The following is a 14003-nucleotide window of genomic DNA, read 5'->3' on the forward strand; positions in this document are numbered from 1 at the left end:
CTGGGTGCAGACTTTAGGATGCTGTAGAAACACGAGGTGTCACGTCTGTCTCGGACCCAGCAAGCGCTCAAGTACCTTAATGAGGATGTGGGCACACACGTTTATCTTCAGCCAGAGTTTAAACTGTAAATTCTTGAGGTGGAGATGATACGGGTTTAGGATTTACTTTTTAGTCTTGCCTCATCTTCCTGTGTGTGCTCTTGTCTGCGACAGCCCCGTCTGGGGGACTCGGCCAGTGAAGGGCTACCAGGAGCTGGAGCTCCAGGCCCCGCTTCTGCTGTCAAACCCACCTGAACCTCCTCACGTGCTCCTCAACCCGTGTTGGTGCCTCCGGGCCAGGGCTGCGACTTCACCTTGTCATCAGGGCACTGACTCGGTTTTCCTGCCTTCCCCCTCTCTGCTGTCTTCCCCCAGCGCCTCGGAATTACCTTCTGTCTAAAACCGCAGAGAAGCTTGTGCGAGGGACCGATGAACCTGAACTTTGTACTTTGAACACTGGAGTTTGCAAGGCTTGTTAAAGTAAAATCCCTCGCGCTTAATACTGACACAGGCCTTGCCCCGTTCCCTGCCTAAAAGTGCGTAGCTGCTTTTTCAGCCCACCGAGGAGCCAGGCTCTTGCTTCTCCCCTCCTCTAGAGTTCTGCCAGTGCCCCCCGGGCCGTGAGGCTGCTGCAGCGGATCCCTCGGGTCCCTCTCTCCGTGTTCACTTCCCTGCAGCGTTCACGAATTGTGTCCACACGGTGAAGTCCGCTGTCTGTCCGCCTGTCCTGTCCATCTCCCCCTTTGCCACCAGGTACAGGGTTGGTCTCTCCTACCGAATGCCCCCTCCAGCCCCCCTCCTCCTCTCTTCCTTATGGTCTGTCCATCAGGGCAAAGTTTCAAAGCCTGTAGGAACAGCCCCACTTGAGACACCGCTGCGTTCACCGCCACCATTTCTGCTCTCTCAGAAGCTGCCGTTTCACAGCTCCAGCACCTCTGGGACTCCTGTTTATCACTATAATACAGAATTTCAAACAGAATTAAAATAAGAAGCTCTAAGCAAGCAGAGCATAGCTTCTGATACGAGCCAGCGCCACTTCCAAAGAGTTTGGCTTGCCAGGGCTGCTGCGAACGCAGCGGGCTGAGCCGCGCTGCCTCCGGGGTCGTGGCTCATCCGGGAGCTGGGGGGTGGCCCTCAGGCACCAGCGGCCCTTCGGTGGTTTGGAGTGGCCCCGGGTGGGGAGGGCGGGAGCTCCCAGCGTTTGGGGGCAGATGCAGCACAGCCCGAGGCCCGTTTCTGGGGCTGCAGAGACGTGGCTCCCGAGGGCGCATGGGACGGGCACGGGGCCACCTCGGCCACCGCTCACCCGGCATCACCCGCCCTGCCCCACGCCCCGCGACAAAGCTGCCCACACACCCTCACCCCCCCGGGCACGTCCCCACTGCCACCAGCCCCGGGGACAAGCCGCAGCCTATCTCAAGCAGAGCAGCCGCTCCAAGGAGGACACGGCTGCAGCGCCCCGGCACCCCCGGCCAGCGTCAGGGCGCGCTGGGCCCCGGCCCGGCTGCGTTACACACCCGTAAATCAACAGCAGACTCCCGAGCTCAGAATAAAACAAAATCATTGTTCACTTTTTCACATTTAAGAAAAAAACATGGTTCATTAAAACAGTTTTAATGAAAAAATAAAGTTCTGAATTAAACTATAATTATACATGGCTGAAAGCGATGAACTAAAATAAGAATGGAGATGTTACTTTTTTTTTTTTCTCTCTGCTGATATTGTAACGTGCTGGACTTGTCAGACACCATCTATTGGGATAAATTTGAAAAGGTAACAGAACAAGAGTCACATTGATTAGTATCGAACCTCAGTGAAAAAGAGCCAGTTCGCCTGGCAGTTGGCCGTTTCTCCCGTGAGAGCTGCAGGAACACGTTCCATGGGGGTCCAGTTGAGTTGCAGACACGCTGTAAACACAGAGATATCCATTTTCAGAGCAGGTCCGACCCTTACGCGGCTTGCGACCAGGATCTTCCAAAGCCTTTCTGTTTGCAGAGTGAAATGGCAGCGTTGGAAAACTTTGGTTATTTTTCTGGCTGCAAAGAACAGTCAGGCAGCCGTCGGGGGCAAGTCTTTGGCAAACTCCTTGGTGGTTTCCGTAGCTTCTGGAAGGCAACACGCCGCGGTCGCGGGCTGAAGATTTCAAGAAGCTGGAGCTGGTTTCCAGAAGGCAGAGTCAGTTGTTGCAGCCCGGCAGGACGGGATTTTGTAAGGAAGTGGGACGGAAGCGCGGCCGCAGGGCCTGTGGCTCTGTCCCCGTCCCAGGCCCTGCGTGGTGCTGCGCCGCTGCCCGAGGCTCTGGCGGCCCCAGCGCCTGCAGGGGGGCGCCTGGCTCTGGGTGCCCGAGGGACCTTCGCTCGTCACCAGGACGCAGCCCCCGACCAGCTGGTACCCACCCAAGCGGTGGTTCTGAGGCCGCGGGACCAGGGACCCCCCTCACCTCCCAGCCACACCGGACAGAGCACACGCCGTCCATGAGAAGCACCTCGAAACCTGAACCCAATCTGTGCGGCACACGTGGCTCGCTCTGGCCATGGAGGAGCAACGCCGCCGTTTCGGTGGCCTCGCTGCACGAGCCGCGACTCCCCGTCACGTCTTTGGAGCTTTCCTTGGGCGGAGGCCCCAGGAAGCCCCGTCGATGGACCACAGCACCGGGGGGGGCCTCTGCACTCCCGTCCTGCCCCACGCCGGATGGATCCTCATTGCACTTCGCCCTGCTAGCTGCACAGCCCGCCCTCGCTTTTATCTGCATCGTTTGCAACCAGTAGGTTAAAGATTCCATTTTTATGATTACAAATCCAGTCTCAAGAAACAAACAGTGAAAACAAAAGTCAACTCAGCTGTAGTGCTCAGATGGAAATGATCAAGTCCCAAACCAGACCTGCCAGGCTCTAAGTTTACTATGGCCCCTTTTAGACTCCACGTTTGAATTGTGGGCTAAGAAAAGGGAGAGTCGCCATCCTCTTCAAACAGCACCTCAGAGTTTAACGAAGGGCTGGGAAACGCAGCAGTTTCCCCCCATACACACATTTGAGCCGATCATGCAAAACAAAGTCACAGAAAAATCACCGTGAGAAGAGACCTTCTAGGAAGGAATCCGGTGTGGCTCATCCCCAGTGCTGCCTGTCCAGAAAAGGGGCTGCTCTCTCCCCTGGAGCGCGCAGGAGGTGCCGCTCCCACTCGAACGACGCCAAACCACGGAGCTCCCCGCTGCCCTGGCCCGGGGAAGAGGCGGCGGGTGGCGCAGGGGCCGGTACGCACGGACGCTCCTGCAGGGCCTTAGAAAATCTAAGGTTGATACATACGGACAAATGGGCGGGTATAATATTACATTAAAATTAAAACACACGGCCATTTACTTTTCAGACTCCACACAGATTCCCTCTTCACACAGTTTCCTAGCACAGAGAAGGTTTGCAGTTTCCCGATGGGATGAGAAAACGTACGTGGCAAAGGTATGATACATTCCCCAGACATCACCCAATTCGTAGCTGTAACCGGACAAAACCCCGCCGAGCCCGGAGAGCTCAGTCTGTCCCTCGAGCCCGTCGGTGCCCAGCAGCGGTTTCACCCGTCGGCCTCTTCCAGCCCCGGCTGCCCACGACTCGGCGCTTGCTCGTCCCTGGCGGGGCCGGGCACCCTCCAGCCTGAGCAGCAGCAGTTCGGGGGGGGCTCGCCCGCCCGCCCGCCCCAGCAGCGCTCCCGCACGCGCCTGCCTGCCCTAGTCCAGGAAGCGCCTGCGCGAGCCCGTCCGGGAGCGGTTCGAGCGGCGAATGTCAAACTTGGAGTCCCGGCACTTCTGGCATATGTAGACCTCTGGGACGTTGGACTTGCGGATTTTGGCGCAGGAGAGGTGGATCCAGGTGTGGCACTCGTTGCACTCGATCATCGGCCGCCCGGCAAAGGGCTTCATGCAGAAGCACGTGACCAGGTCCCACGAGTCGTCATCTGCAAAGAGAAGCAGCAAGCGAGGTTCGTAACGGCCGACGCCTCCCACCCGCACGGGGAATCCACTCTACTTTTGCGCTCAAATAACTACCTGGCCTTCAAAGACAGGCACTGTGCTCATTTTCCCAGGTGCCCCTTGCGCGGGAGGAGACTCTCGGCAGTACGAGAGCCTGTAATCCAGGAGAGCAGAACCGGCTGCTTCTATCAAGTTGCAGCTTTACGCAAAAACAGACAAACAACCCCCCCTCCTTCCCCCCAGAACCCCCCCGCTCCTTCACTCCGCCCAGGCAGCGCGCCTCGGCGTTATCCCCGAGCTGCCAGCACTGAAGAGATCGTCCCCGGCGCAGCCGCCTCCCCCCGGCCAGGCCACCTACCCGAATCCACCATGATGTCCTCGTCGTCGCCGGTGCCGTCCTCATCCCGGAAGACCACCTGCTTGCCCTGCCGAATCACCGTGCGCTTGCCCACGCTCTGGATCTCCACCGTCTGCTCGGCCGTCACGGCGGGGTAGGAGACGCTGGAAGGGGTGTCAGAGTCCCACACCGAGCAGCGCTCGGTCGCAGACTGAGGGTCGCCCTCGGACGAGGGGCTCATCGGCGTCTCTACGAAAGAGTCCTCCGCCTCCAGCTCCAGCAGCTTCTCCTCGTAGTCCTCCTCCGCAGACACCTCCGTTTCCCTCCTCTTCAGCTTTTTCTTCTTCCTGATCTTATCGATCTGCTTTCTCTCAGGCAGGAAGTTGCCGGGTTTTGCCCGCTGGAACAGGGACCCGTACGGCTTCGCTCGCTTGAGCTGGCTGAAGTTCTTTCTGTTCTTGGCGGGCAGGGAGACGGAGGAGGGGATGTCGTTGAACCGGGGATCCCAGCTATCACTGTCGATCGTGCCGCCAGTGCTGTTGGGGGGGCTGGGGCTGTTCCTCAGCGGCGTTTCCTGGAAAAGGTGGATAAAGCGGGTAAAAGCGTTAACGTGGAGCCGACCGGCGCGCGGGGCGGAGGTACCGCGCCCCTTCCCCGGGGCCGCGGGGATCTCGCCCAGCTCTAGGCCCCCGCTCTCCCCCACCGCTCCCCCCCTCCGCAACCTGCGCCGCCGCGGGGCAGAGCCGCGGCCCGGAGCTGCCCAGGCCCCGGGAAGCCCGGGGCAGCGCTCCCGGGAGCGCGACTCCCTTCACCCCGCCCAAGAAGCCGCCACCCATCCCGTCCCTGAAAGCCCTCCCAGCGGCTGTAGTTCCCCCTTTTGTTTCAGGGACGCGGCGCGGAGGCGTAACCTTCTCGCAACGGCCGATTTGACACCAAAAACCCCCCCGGAGGCTGCGGCGGCGGCCCCGGGAGGGCGCCCGCCCGGTGCCCCCTCACCTCCTGCGGGTACGGGATGTAGCCGGCGTAGGCCAGGACGAAGGTGCAGAACTTGTTGAAGTCTTCCACGGTCCGGTGCCGCCGGGAGGCGGGGGAGAAATCCTGCGGGGGAAGAGGAGGGGGTCAGCGGCGGCCGCGGGGCCGGGCACGGCCGGGGGGGAGGCGCCGCCGCCGCCGCCGCTCCCCGCAGCCGGGCCCCGCCCGCCGCCGCTCCCCGCGCCGCCCCACCCCCACCCCCCGCGGCGGCGGTAGCCGGGCAGCGCCGCCGCCGCCGTCCCCGTGCGCTCCCCCCTCACACACGCGTTGCCCGCCGCCCCCCCGCCACCCCCGGGTCGGTACCGGGCCCGCCGGCGGGCCGGCCCCCGCAGCAGGACACGGCGGGGCGCGCCACCGCCATTCCTCGCCCCGGCCCTCCGCGCTCGGGCGGCACAAGATGGCCCCGGCCCCGCGGCGGGGCGGCGGCGGCGAGCGGGTACCGGCGGCCGGGCCGGGCCGGGCCGGGCCGGGCCAGGCGGCAGGAGCCGCCCCCCCCCCCCTCACTCTTCTCCCCCCGGGGCCCCGTCTCACCTCCGGGGCGAACGGGGAGGCGCAGGAGTCGGAGTCCATGTCCCGGCGCGGGAGGCGGGGCCGGGGCGGCAGCGGCGGCAGCAACCGGGCAGCGCCGACACCCGCGAACCGCTCGGTACCGGCGGGAGGCGGCGAAGGGGCGGGCGGCCGCGCGGGGGATGCCGGGAACGGTAGTCCTCCCGCGCGGGGGGTGCCGGGAGCCGTAGTCCGCGCGCGCGGGGGGTGCCGGGAGCCGTAGTCCGGGCGGCCGCGGGGGATGCCGGGAGAGGGGCCGGCGCGCGTGCGCGGGAGCGGCCGCGGGGGCTGCTGGGAGCGGCGGTCTGGGCAGGGCCGCTGGGGGCGGGACCGGGGCGGCGGCGGCGGCGGCGGGAGCGGAGCGGAGCGGTGAGGTGAGCCCCGCGCGGCCCGTTACCGCGGCGGCTGCGGGCCCCTGAGCTCCGGCACCGCTGGGAGCGGGAGCCGCTGTTTACCGCGCGCCAGGCTGGCCCCCGCCCCGCGCCAAGCCCCCGCCGTTGTGCCCGGGGCCGGCGCCGGGCCGGCCGCGGCGCGGGCCCCGCCGGTGCCGCTCGGCACAAGGCAGATCCCCGAGGGGGCCCTGAGGCAGCCGCCCGGTGCTTCGGGACCTGCTCCCCCGCTGCCGCCCCGCTCCCGTGCGCCGCTCGTTTGCTGCGTGGAGGATTCCTGCGCCGCAGCCGCGCGCGCTCCGCGGGGTGAGGGGGTCGCCGGCGGCCGCCGCAGCCGGAGGGGCTCCGCCGGTAGCGAAGAAGGGTTCGCTGAGCTCCTCCGGCGCTTCTTTCCCCGGAAGCGGCTCCCGAGCTGGCAGCGAGCAGGGCCGGGGCAGCCTGGCCGGGCGCCAGCCACAGCGCCCCGGAGGCCTCCGGTGTGCGCCGCCGAGCCGGGGGCTCCCGGAAGGGGCCTCCTGGGGACACCCCCCGCGGCACCTCGCTTCTGAGAAAAACCCCGCTGTGCTCCTCGGGGAGCGGCGGGGGCTGCTCTCGCTGCACGCCCCGCCCGGGAGGCACAACGTCCGCCGAGGTGGGGGGTTATAGAGCCCTGCCCGGCTCCGTGGGGCCGCCGGGACCCCGGGAGGCTTCAGCGAGGGCTCCGCAGAAATATAATTAGACCGAGCGGGGCCGGGTGCTGGCGGCGCCAGCGCGTTATGCAACCGCCGCTCCAGCGTGACGGGGGAGGAGGGTGTTTTCCAGGGCTGTTCAGTCTATCCTGCTGCCCAGCCAGAGGACGCCTTTTCCCCTGTGCTAACCCACCTTTTTCTTTTTTTTTTTATTTTTTTCCTTTTCTCCGTCCCACAGGCTGCTCTCGGGGTTGAGTCCCCAGGGGCTCCACACAGGGCGTGACACGGCGTGTGCTCTCCCGCAGGCACGGCATGGCGGCGAGCGCGGGCGGCGGCAGCGGGACGGCGGCGACGGAGGAGCCGGCGCACGCGGTGTTCCTGCTGCGGGGGCTGAGCGCGCTGCGGGCCGAGCGGAGCCTCCTGGATGTGACGGTGGTGGCGGGCGGGCGGGAGTTCGGGGCGCACCGCGCCGTCCTGGCCGCCGCCTCCGGCTACTTCCGCGCCATGTTCGGCGGGGCGCTGCGGGAGGCGCGGGCCGAGCGCGTGCGGCTGCACGGCGTGGAGCCCGAGTGCCTGGCGCGCCTCCTCGACTTCGCCTACACCGGCCGGGTGGGCGGGCTGGGCCCCGACATCGCCGAGCGCCTGCTGCGCGCCGCCGACCTGCTGCAGTTCCCCGCCGTCAAGGAGGCCTGCGGCGCCTGGCTGGCGCGCCAGCTGGAGCCCGCCAACGCGCTGGACATGCAGGACTTCGCCGAGGCCTTCGCCTGCCCGGCGCTGGCGGCCGCGGCCCACCGCTTCGTCCTGCGGCACGTGGGCGAGCTGGGCGCCCAGCTGGAGCGGCTGCCGCTGCCGCGCCTCCTCTCCTACCTGCGGGACGACGGGCTCTGCGTCCCCAAGGAGGAGGCCGTCTTCCAGCTGGCCCTGCGCTGGGTGCGCGCCGACCCCGCCGCCCGCGCCCCGCTGCTGCCCCAGCTCCTGGCCCACGTCCGCCTGCCCTTCGTGCGCCGCTTCTACCTGCTGGCCCACGTGGAGAGCGAGCCGCTGGTGGCCCGCTGCCCGCCCTGCCTGCGCCTCCTGCGCGAGGCCCGTGACTTCCAGGCCGCCCGCCTCGACCGCCACGACCGGGGGCCCTGTGCCCGCATGCGGCCCCGGCCCTCCACCGGCCTGGCCGAGATCCTCGTCCTCGTCGGCGGCTGCGACCGCGACTGCGACGAGCTCGTCACCGTCGACTGCTACAACCCGCGCACCGGCCACTGGCGCTACCTGGCCGAGTTCCCTGAGCACCTGGGCGGGGGCTACAGCGTCGCCGCGCTGGGCAACGACATCTACGTCACCGGTAAGGCAATGGGAGCAGCAGTGTTGAGAACACATGGGCTCTAGCCGCGAGGCTTAGCAACGCTCGGCTTTTCGTGGGTTAGCAGAGAGTTTGATACCCTGCTCGGGCTCAGTGCAGCCGCAGCCTGAAGGCAGGCATAGGGACTCCTGGAGTCGGTGCTGGATTTAGCAGCTGGTCTCGACCCGGGAGGCATTTTGTTGTGACTAACGCTCCTGAGCACGTGGGCAGGAGTCACAGGCCCGGCACTGGTCGAACTGTCTAACTGCTCCCCTGGGGGACGGGGGTGACTTGAGAGGGGGGCTGAATTTCTGGCTGCCAAGAAGGTGTTTGGGTTCTGAGCCACGTGAATCACGAGCCGGTCGCGTGCTCGAGGCAGAGGTGTGTCAGAAAGCCCCGGGTTCCTCCGCCAGCCAGTGCCTGTGAGTCACGGTCCCTTCCTCAGCAGGAATCCGGCCTCCTCGCAGTCTGCTGGGGCTATAATTACTTCTCTCAAGGTGACATGGATGTGTAAATTTGGGTGTTACTCCGCGTGTAGAGGCCTCCTTTGAACTACATCCCCATAGCTGGCGCGACAGCCCTGCGGTGGCCGTGACAAACCAAGGCCTGGGAAGCCAGGCACCGCGGAACGGCTCGCTCGGGCGCGCAGGCAAAGATCTGAAGGGCAGGTCAAGCGCAGGTGAACAGAAAACTGTCCGTTCTCTAGTCACGAGCAGGAATCCAGGGCTCTGCTTTAAGGGCAGAGTTGTAAAGACGATGGGCTCGTTTGTAGGGACGCCCTTAGGTGCTGTGGGAGCTCCCCGGAGTGATCCCGGGCAGGTCTGGGGGTGCTGATGCTGTCGGGAGCCCCGTGCCCCGGCGAGGCCGCTGCTGGCGGGGACCCCCGGGCGCTCTCGGTGTCGGCCCCGCGGGGAGGGCCGGGGGGCTCCGCGCTGCCGGCCGTAACGCTGCCTTGGCTGAGTGTTGGTCTCTGCTACGCCGCAGCAGTTTCTGGGTAGTGACGCAGTGGAGGTCACAAGATGGGGAAGGAAATGGTTATTTGGAAGGATGGAGGGGCTCAAACCTGGGAGACTCGTTTTGGGTTGTGGCCGAGCGCAGACTAGGAACGACACGGGAGAAATCCTGCCTGGTTTGGTGGGAAAGAAACGGGGCAGAACTTGTGTTAAGACCCTCGCAGCACACGCCGCTGTGGTCCCCAGCGCTGAAATGTTTCCGTAACGTTCGGCCCTGGGGAGCAGCGGAGCACGGGGGGTGGCGGGGGGGGGTGCATTCCAAAGCTGTAACGGACAAAACCCCCCCCCCCCCCGTCACCCCAAAGTACTTCCCTGTGCAAGGCCACCCCCTGAGGCGCGGCGTGCTGTGCCGCAGGGGGCTCCGACGGCTCGAGGCTGTACGACTGCGTCTGGCGGTACAACTCCAGCGTCAACGAGTGGACGGAGGTGTCTCCCATGCTGAAAGCCAGGGAGTACCACAGCTCCACGGTCCTGGACGGGCTCCTCTACGTGATCGCCTCGGACAGCACGGAGCGCTACGACCACTCGGTGGACAGCTGGGAGGCCCTGCAGCCCATGCTCTACCCCATGGACAACTGCTCCACCACCTCCTGCCGCGGGAAGCTGTTCGCCATCGGCTCCCTGGCCGGCAAGGAGGCCATGGGCATGCAGTGCTACGACCCCGACACCGACCTCTGGTCCCTGGTCAACTGCAGCCACCTGCCTCCCTGGTCCTTCGCCCCCAAGACCGTCACCCTCAACGGCCTCATGTACTTCATCCGGTGAGTGGCGGGAGCGGCGAGCCCGGGGTTCCCCGGAGGCCCTGCAGGGTTTGGGGGTGGGCGTAGGTGAGCGCTGCCTTGGGGCGGGTGGGTCTGTGAACGGCCACACCTCTTTCCTTCTGCTGTAGCCAGACCTCAGAGCTGGGCTTAAAATCGTGTAAAAACGTCTGCATCGAAACGCATGGGCTGGGCAATAGCCGGGTGTCAGTTGGCTGAAGTCAGCAGCGCTGCTTGGAAATAGACTTCTCGGTTTTCTTGGCTTCTGGTTCAACCCCCCTTGTTGCTATAAATAAGCGAGTCAGCTCCGAGAAGACGTTAAACTGCAGCACAGGAGAGAACGTCTTCCGTCTCGGCAGAGATAAGAGGACTGAAGATGAAATGATTGGTCACTATTTTTAAGCGCCTTTCCAAATTGGGACTTAATTACCCATCTGAAGCTGTCCTGGTGGCACAAACGCTTGGGTTATCCACTTCATTAAAAATAAACTGGAAGGCATGCTGGGGCTGAAGCAGTTCATCTTGCTGTGCTGACTTTGAGCAAACATAGACTTCTGTGATGGCCTCCAGACACTTTTCTTTTTTTAACCTCCCCTCAGCTTTGAGGAAAGCAGCAGCTTCTGCCCACGACCTTTTACTTGATTCATTCGTGCTCAGCCGAGTGCCTGGTTCCTGGCAGCTGCTTGCAGGGAGCAGTTTGAGTCACCTGGATTTCGGTGAACACCGCTGGTGTGTTCTAGCAATTCCGCTACTTGTCACAAGCCAATGCTGTAGTTTTCCTTTTTCTTACCCATTTTGAAATACTAATGATTGACACTTCAGGATTTCTGGGCGCTTATGCCCCTGCAGGAGTTAATGAGATTAGGGGGCTCAGGCCTTCCTCCCCTCATCTCACGTGCTGCGTGTGGGCTGCTGCTCTGTGTAAAGCCGTGAGATAATCTTTGGGGGGACAGAGGAACAGGTTACCGATAAAACTCACAAACTCATTTTTTGGTTAGCTTTAAATAGCTCAAACCAAAGCTGCTGCTTTAGAACGAAGAAGAGTAATGTTGTGTTCTCTCCCACAGAGACGACTCGGCTGAAGTAGACGTTTACAATCCGGCGAAGAACGAATGGGACAAAATCCCCGCCATGCTCCAGGTAGGACCAGCCCGCTGGTCACAAAACCTGCTGTTGTTTACCTCCGGGAAGCCAAGTGCCCCTTGGCCTGTAACCCCCCGCGCATGGAGCGCGTTGCGCTGCCTCACCGTCACCTGGAAGACAAAATCCTGGGCTGTGACAGCAGCGGGTGCTCAGCCCAGTCCGCGGGACTGGGCCGAGCTCAAGCTCCATCTCCCCCCGGTGTTTGGGCAGCAGGAGGGTGCTGAGGCCCCTCCGGGTGAGCGGTTGCAGGACAGCACCCGACACCTTTATCATCCACCCGACTGGGCAAACCCCTCCTTTTCTCACTGCTGCGTGGGTTTATTTTTCAATTGTAGGTGCACGTGGGGGGCAGCGTGGCCGTGCTCGGCGGGAAGCTCTACGTCTCCGGGGGCTACGACAACACGTTTGAACTCTCGGATGTCCTGGAAGCCTACGACCCCGAGACGCGGGCCTGGAGCGTGGTGGGCCGGCTCCCCGAGCCCATCTTCTGGCACGGCAGCGTCAGCATATTCCGGCAGTTTATGCCAGAAACCACGCAGGAGGACGACGACATCACGCTGGACAACACCATCAGCCTGAACAGGCAGCACCAAAACCTGCACGGCCAGAACCTCAACGAGCTGCGTTAGCAGGGGGAGGCGCCGTCCCTGGCTCGGCGCCAGCTCGTTACCCGGAACCAGTGTTGCTTTGAGAGAAGGCAGAGGCAAATAGAAGGCACTTGGAAACAAAAACCTGCTGATCACAGAGGGAGCGGGAAGCTCCGGACGTTTGACTCGCTGCTGCGGGACACGGCCGGCAGACCCCGAGGCCTCGCTGCCTGCAGGGGAGACCCGAGAGGTGAACTCTGAGGAGAGCGGCAGCGCTCAACGTCACCCAGCAACTTACAGCCTTTCCCCGGCAGCTCCTTCGCCCCGTGACGCTTCCTTCGCCACCAAACTCCTTTCTTTGGTTTCTTTTTCGGGAGGGCTCTGTCTGGTGGGACGGTGGCTGGGCCTCCACCTCAGTTGTGCCTCGGAGGAGGACAGAGCTCCTGCACATGTCTTCCTCCGCGTGGCTGGGGCGGGGGGTTAACACCAGAACGGGCCCCTCGGCGCAGCCCCCGGTTCCCCTTCCCGCCTCAGAAGGATCCAACATAGCCGGGATCTCGCCCCGGCTGGGCTACGGCGCCTCCCCGTTCCCTTTGTCCAGATCTCTGCCTGTATTTTGGTGGGGTTTTTTCAGTTGTTACAACATTCAAAATTCTGCAGGTATTTGTTTTCCAACCCTTCCTAGCAGAGCACTTTTTTTCCTTCTAAGAAACACCCTTCACCTTCTAATCGCAGTCTCACAGCCGGATCGTTTCCATTTCTGGTCGCAGCGAGTGCCCTGGTAGCCGGCGCGAGGGGGCAGCGGCAGCCGCGCTCCCGCCCTGTGGGGCTGAGCCAGGCCCAGAACGCCGCCGCTCCCGGGGCACTGAGGGAGAGTTTTCATCCTTCAGCATTTTAAAGGAGCTACGTTGGTGTTGTATTTTAGAAAAGAAAAAATGCAGGGAAAGGCGAGTGCAGCTTCCCGGGAGATCTGGCCAAGGTTTGCCACGTTGGGTGCCCTGAGGCAGAATTCCCCTCCTGCGGGACCTCCCCGGGAACTCCCCGGGGGTCTTGTGCCGTTGCTCCTCCTGTTTGCGGGAGCTCTTGGGGTTTGGGCGGTTGGGAAATGCCACCGAGGTGTTTTGGTGAAGGTGTGGGAGTTAGCCAGGCTGTTGTGGATTGAGAGGTAGCTGGTTAGTTTAGGGGTTTTTTTGTTCTTTTTGTTTGGGGTTTGCTGGGTTTTTTTGCCTGTGTAAGATTTGCCTTTCTGCTCGCCCAAGTGACCTGGCTTGGGCTGCGTTTCCTCCATCCACCTTCGCCGAGGAGGAGCTGCCTGCAGTTCGCGCGTGGAACGTTTGTTGAGGAATCAGACGGTGAAAGCTGCGATGCCTGAAAACGAGCACTGCGCCTTCGGGAAAACGGCAGAGCGTGGCGACGGCTGCAGCGCTGGCTGGATGCGTTTTGCTTTTTCCATCTTTTGTTTTTTAACCGATAGGAAAAACAATTTGCATTTCAACTTCATCCAGAGATGGAAGAGCCCGTCTGCTCCATCGCGCCTCCCGGCTGGCCCCCGGACTGAGCAGGGCCGAGCCCGTCCCCGCCACAGCGTCTGCACGGCTTTACAGAGCTCCGCTTTGCCCTGAAGGCGGTCCCAGGCCTCGCTCCTCCGCGGTGAACTCGGGAAATCCGGGCTCTTCCCGAGCCCGAAACTCTGACAGTGCCTTGAAGCGGCCGCGTGCCGGCGGGGGTGGCGGAGGGGCCCCGCGGTTCGAAGCCTTTCCCGGCGCCGCGCGGGTGGATTCTGGGTGTGGGGGCTCCAGTGCGGGGCAGCTCCCCGGCCTGTGGCTGTAACGCCGCCTCCCGCCGCACTCGCCTCGCAGACGGAGGATTTCCACCGACCCCTGAGCAGCGCACACGCAGCCTCCTGCCACCCCCGAGGCCCCACCTGGCCCAACAGTTGCAGATCTGTATTTATTTTTTGTAAAAGTCATTGCGTCCGAATCTGCGTACAGTTTAAATACCATCCTTTGAAACAAAGGCATTTTGACATTTACAGATAATGTATTTTTATTCTCATAGTTTGTTTTCAAATTTACTTGCAGCAGTCAAGTTAAATAAAGCACGTTACGTAAATCTCTGACTCGTCTTTGAGGGGAATATTCCCCGAGCGAGTTTTCACTGCAACGTTTCTCGTTCTAGGCCCGAGATACGTTTA

At 63.0% G+C, this 14003-nt stretch overlaps 2 protein-coding genes across 3 annotated transcripts; one reads left to right on the plus strand and one right to left on the minus strand.

The window, feature by feature from the left end:
- Nucleotides 1–1204: 1204 nt before the first annotated feature.
- Nucleotides 1205–6046, minus strand: PHF13 (PHD finger protein 13). Its single transcript, XM_074924735.1, has 4 exons — nt 5904–6046; nt 5337–5438; nt 4362–4914; nt 1205–3987 (listed from the first exon to the last, which is right to left on the minus strand). The coding sequence occupies exons 1-4, from the start codon at nt 5940–5942 to the stop codon at nt 3761–3763; spliced, it is 921 nt and encodes a 306-aa protein (XP_074780836.1). The 5' UTR covers nt 5943–6046; the 3' UTR covers nt 1205–3760.
- Nucleotides 6047–6250: 204 nt separating this feature from the next.
- KLHL21 (kelch like family member 21) lies at nt 6251–13921 on the plus strand. Of its 2 annotated transcripts, none has more exons than XM_074924732.1 (5): nt 6251–6292; nt 7214–8311; nt 9677–10082; nt 11147–11219; nt 11558–13921. In XM_074924732.1, exons 2-5 carry the CDS (start codon nt 7288–7290, stop codon nt 11849–11851), a joined length of 1797 nt encoding a protein of 598 aa, XP_074780833.1. In that variant the 5' UTR covers nt 6251–6292; nt 7214–7287; the 3' UTR covers nt 11852–13921. The 2 variants fall into 2 exon arrangements, with proteins under 2 accessions (XP_074780833.1, XP_074780834.1); XM_074924733.1 differs by having other exon boundaries at nt 6283–6292; nt 7281–8311.
- The last annotated feature ends 82 nt before the right edge of the window (nt 13922–14003 follow it).

This window comes from Athene noctua, chromosome 22 (assembly GCF_965140245.1).
Source record: "Athene noctua chromosome 22, bAthNoc1.hap1.1, whole genome shotgun sequence".
Lineage (NCBI taxonomy): Eukaryota > Metazoa > Chordata > Aves > Strigiformes > Strigidae > Athene > Athene noctua.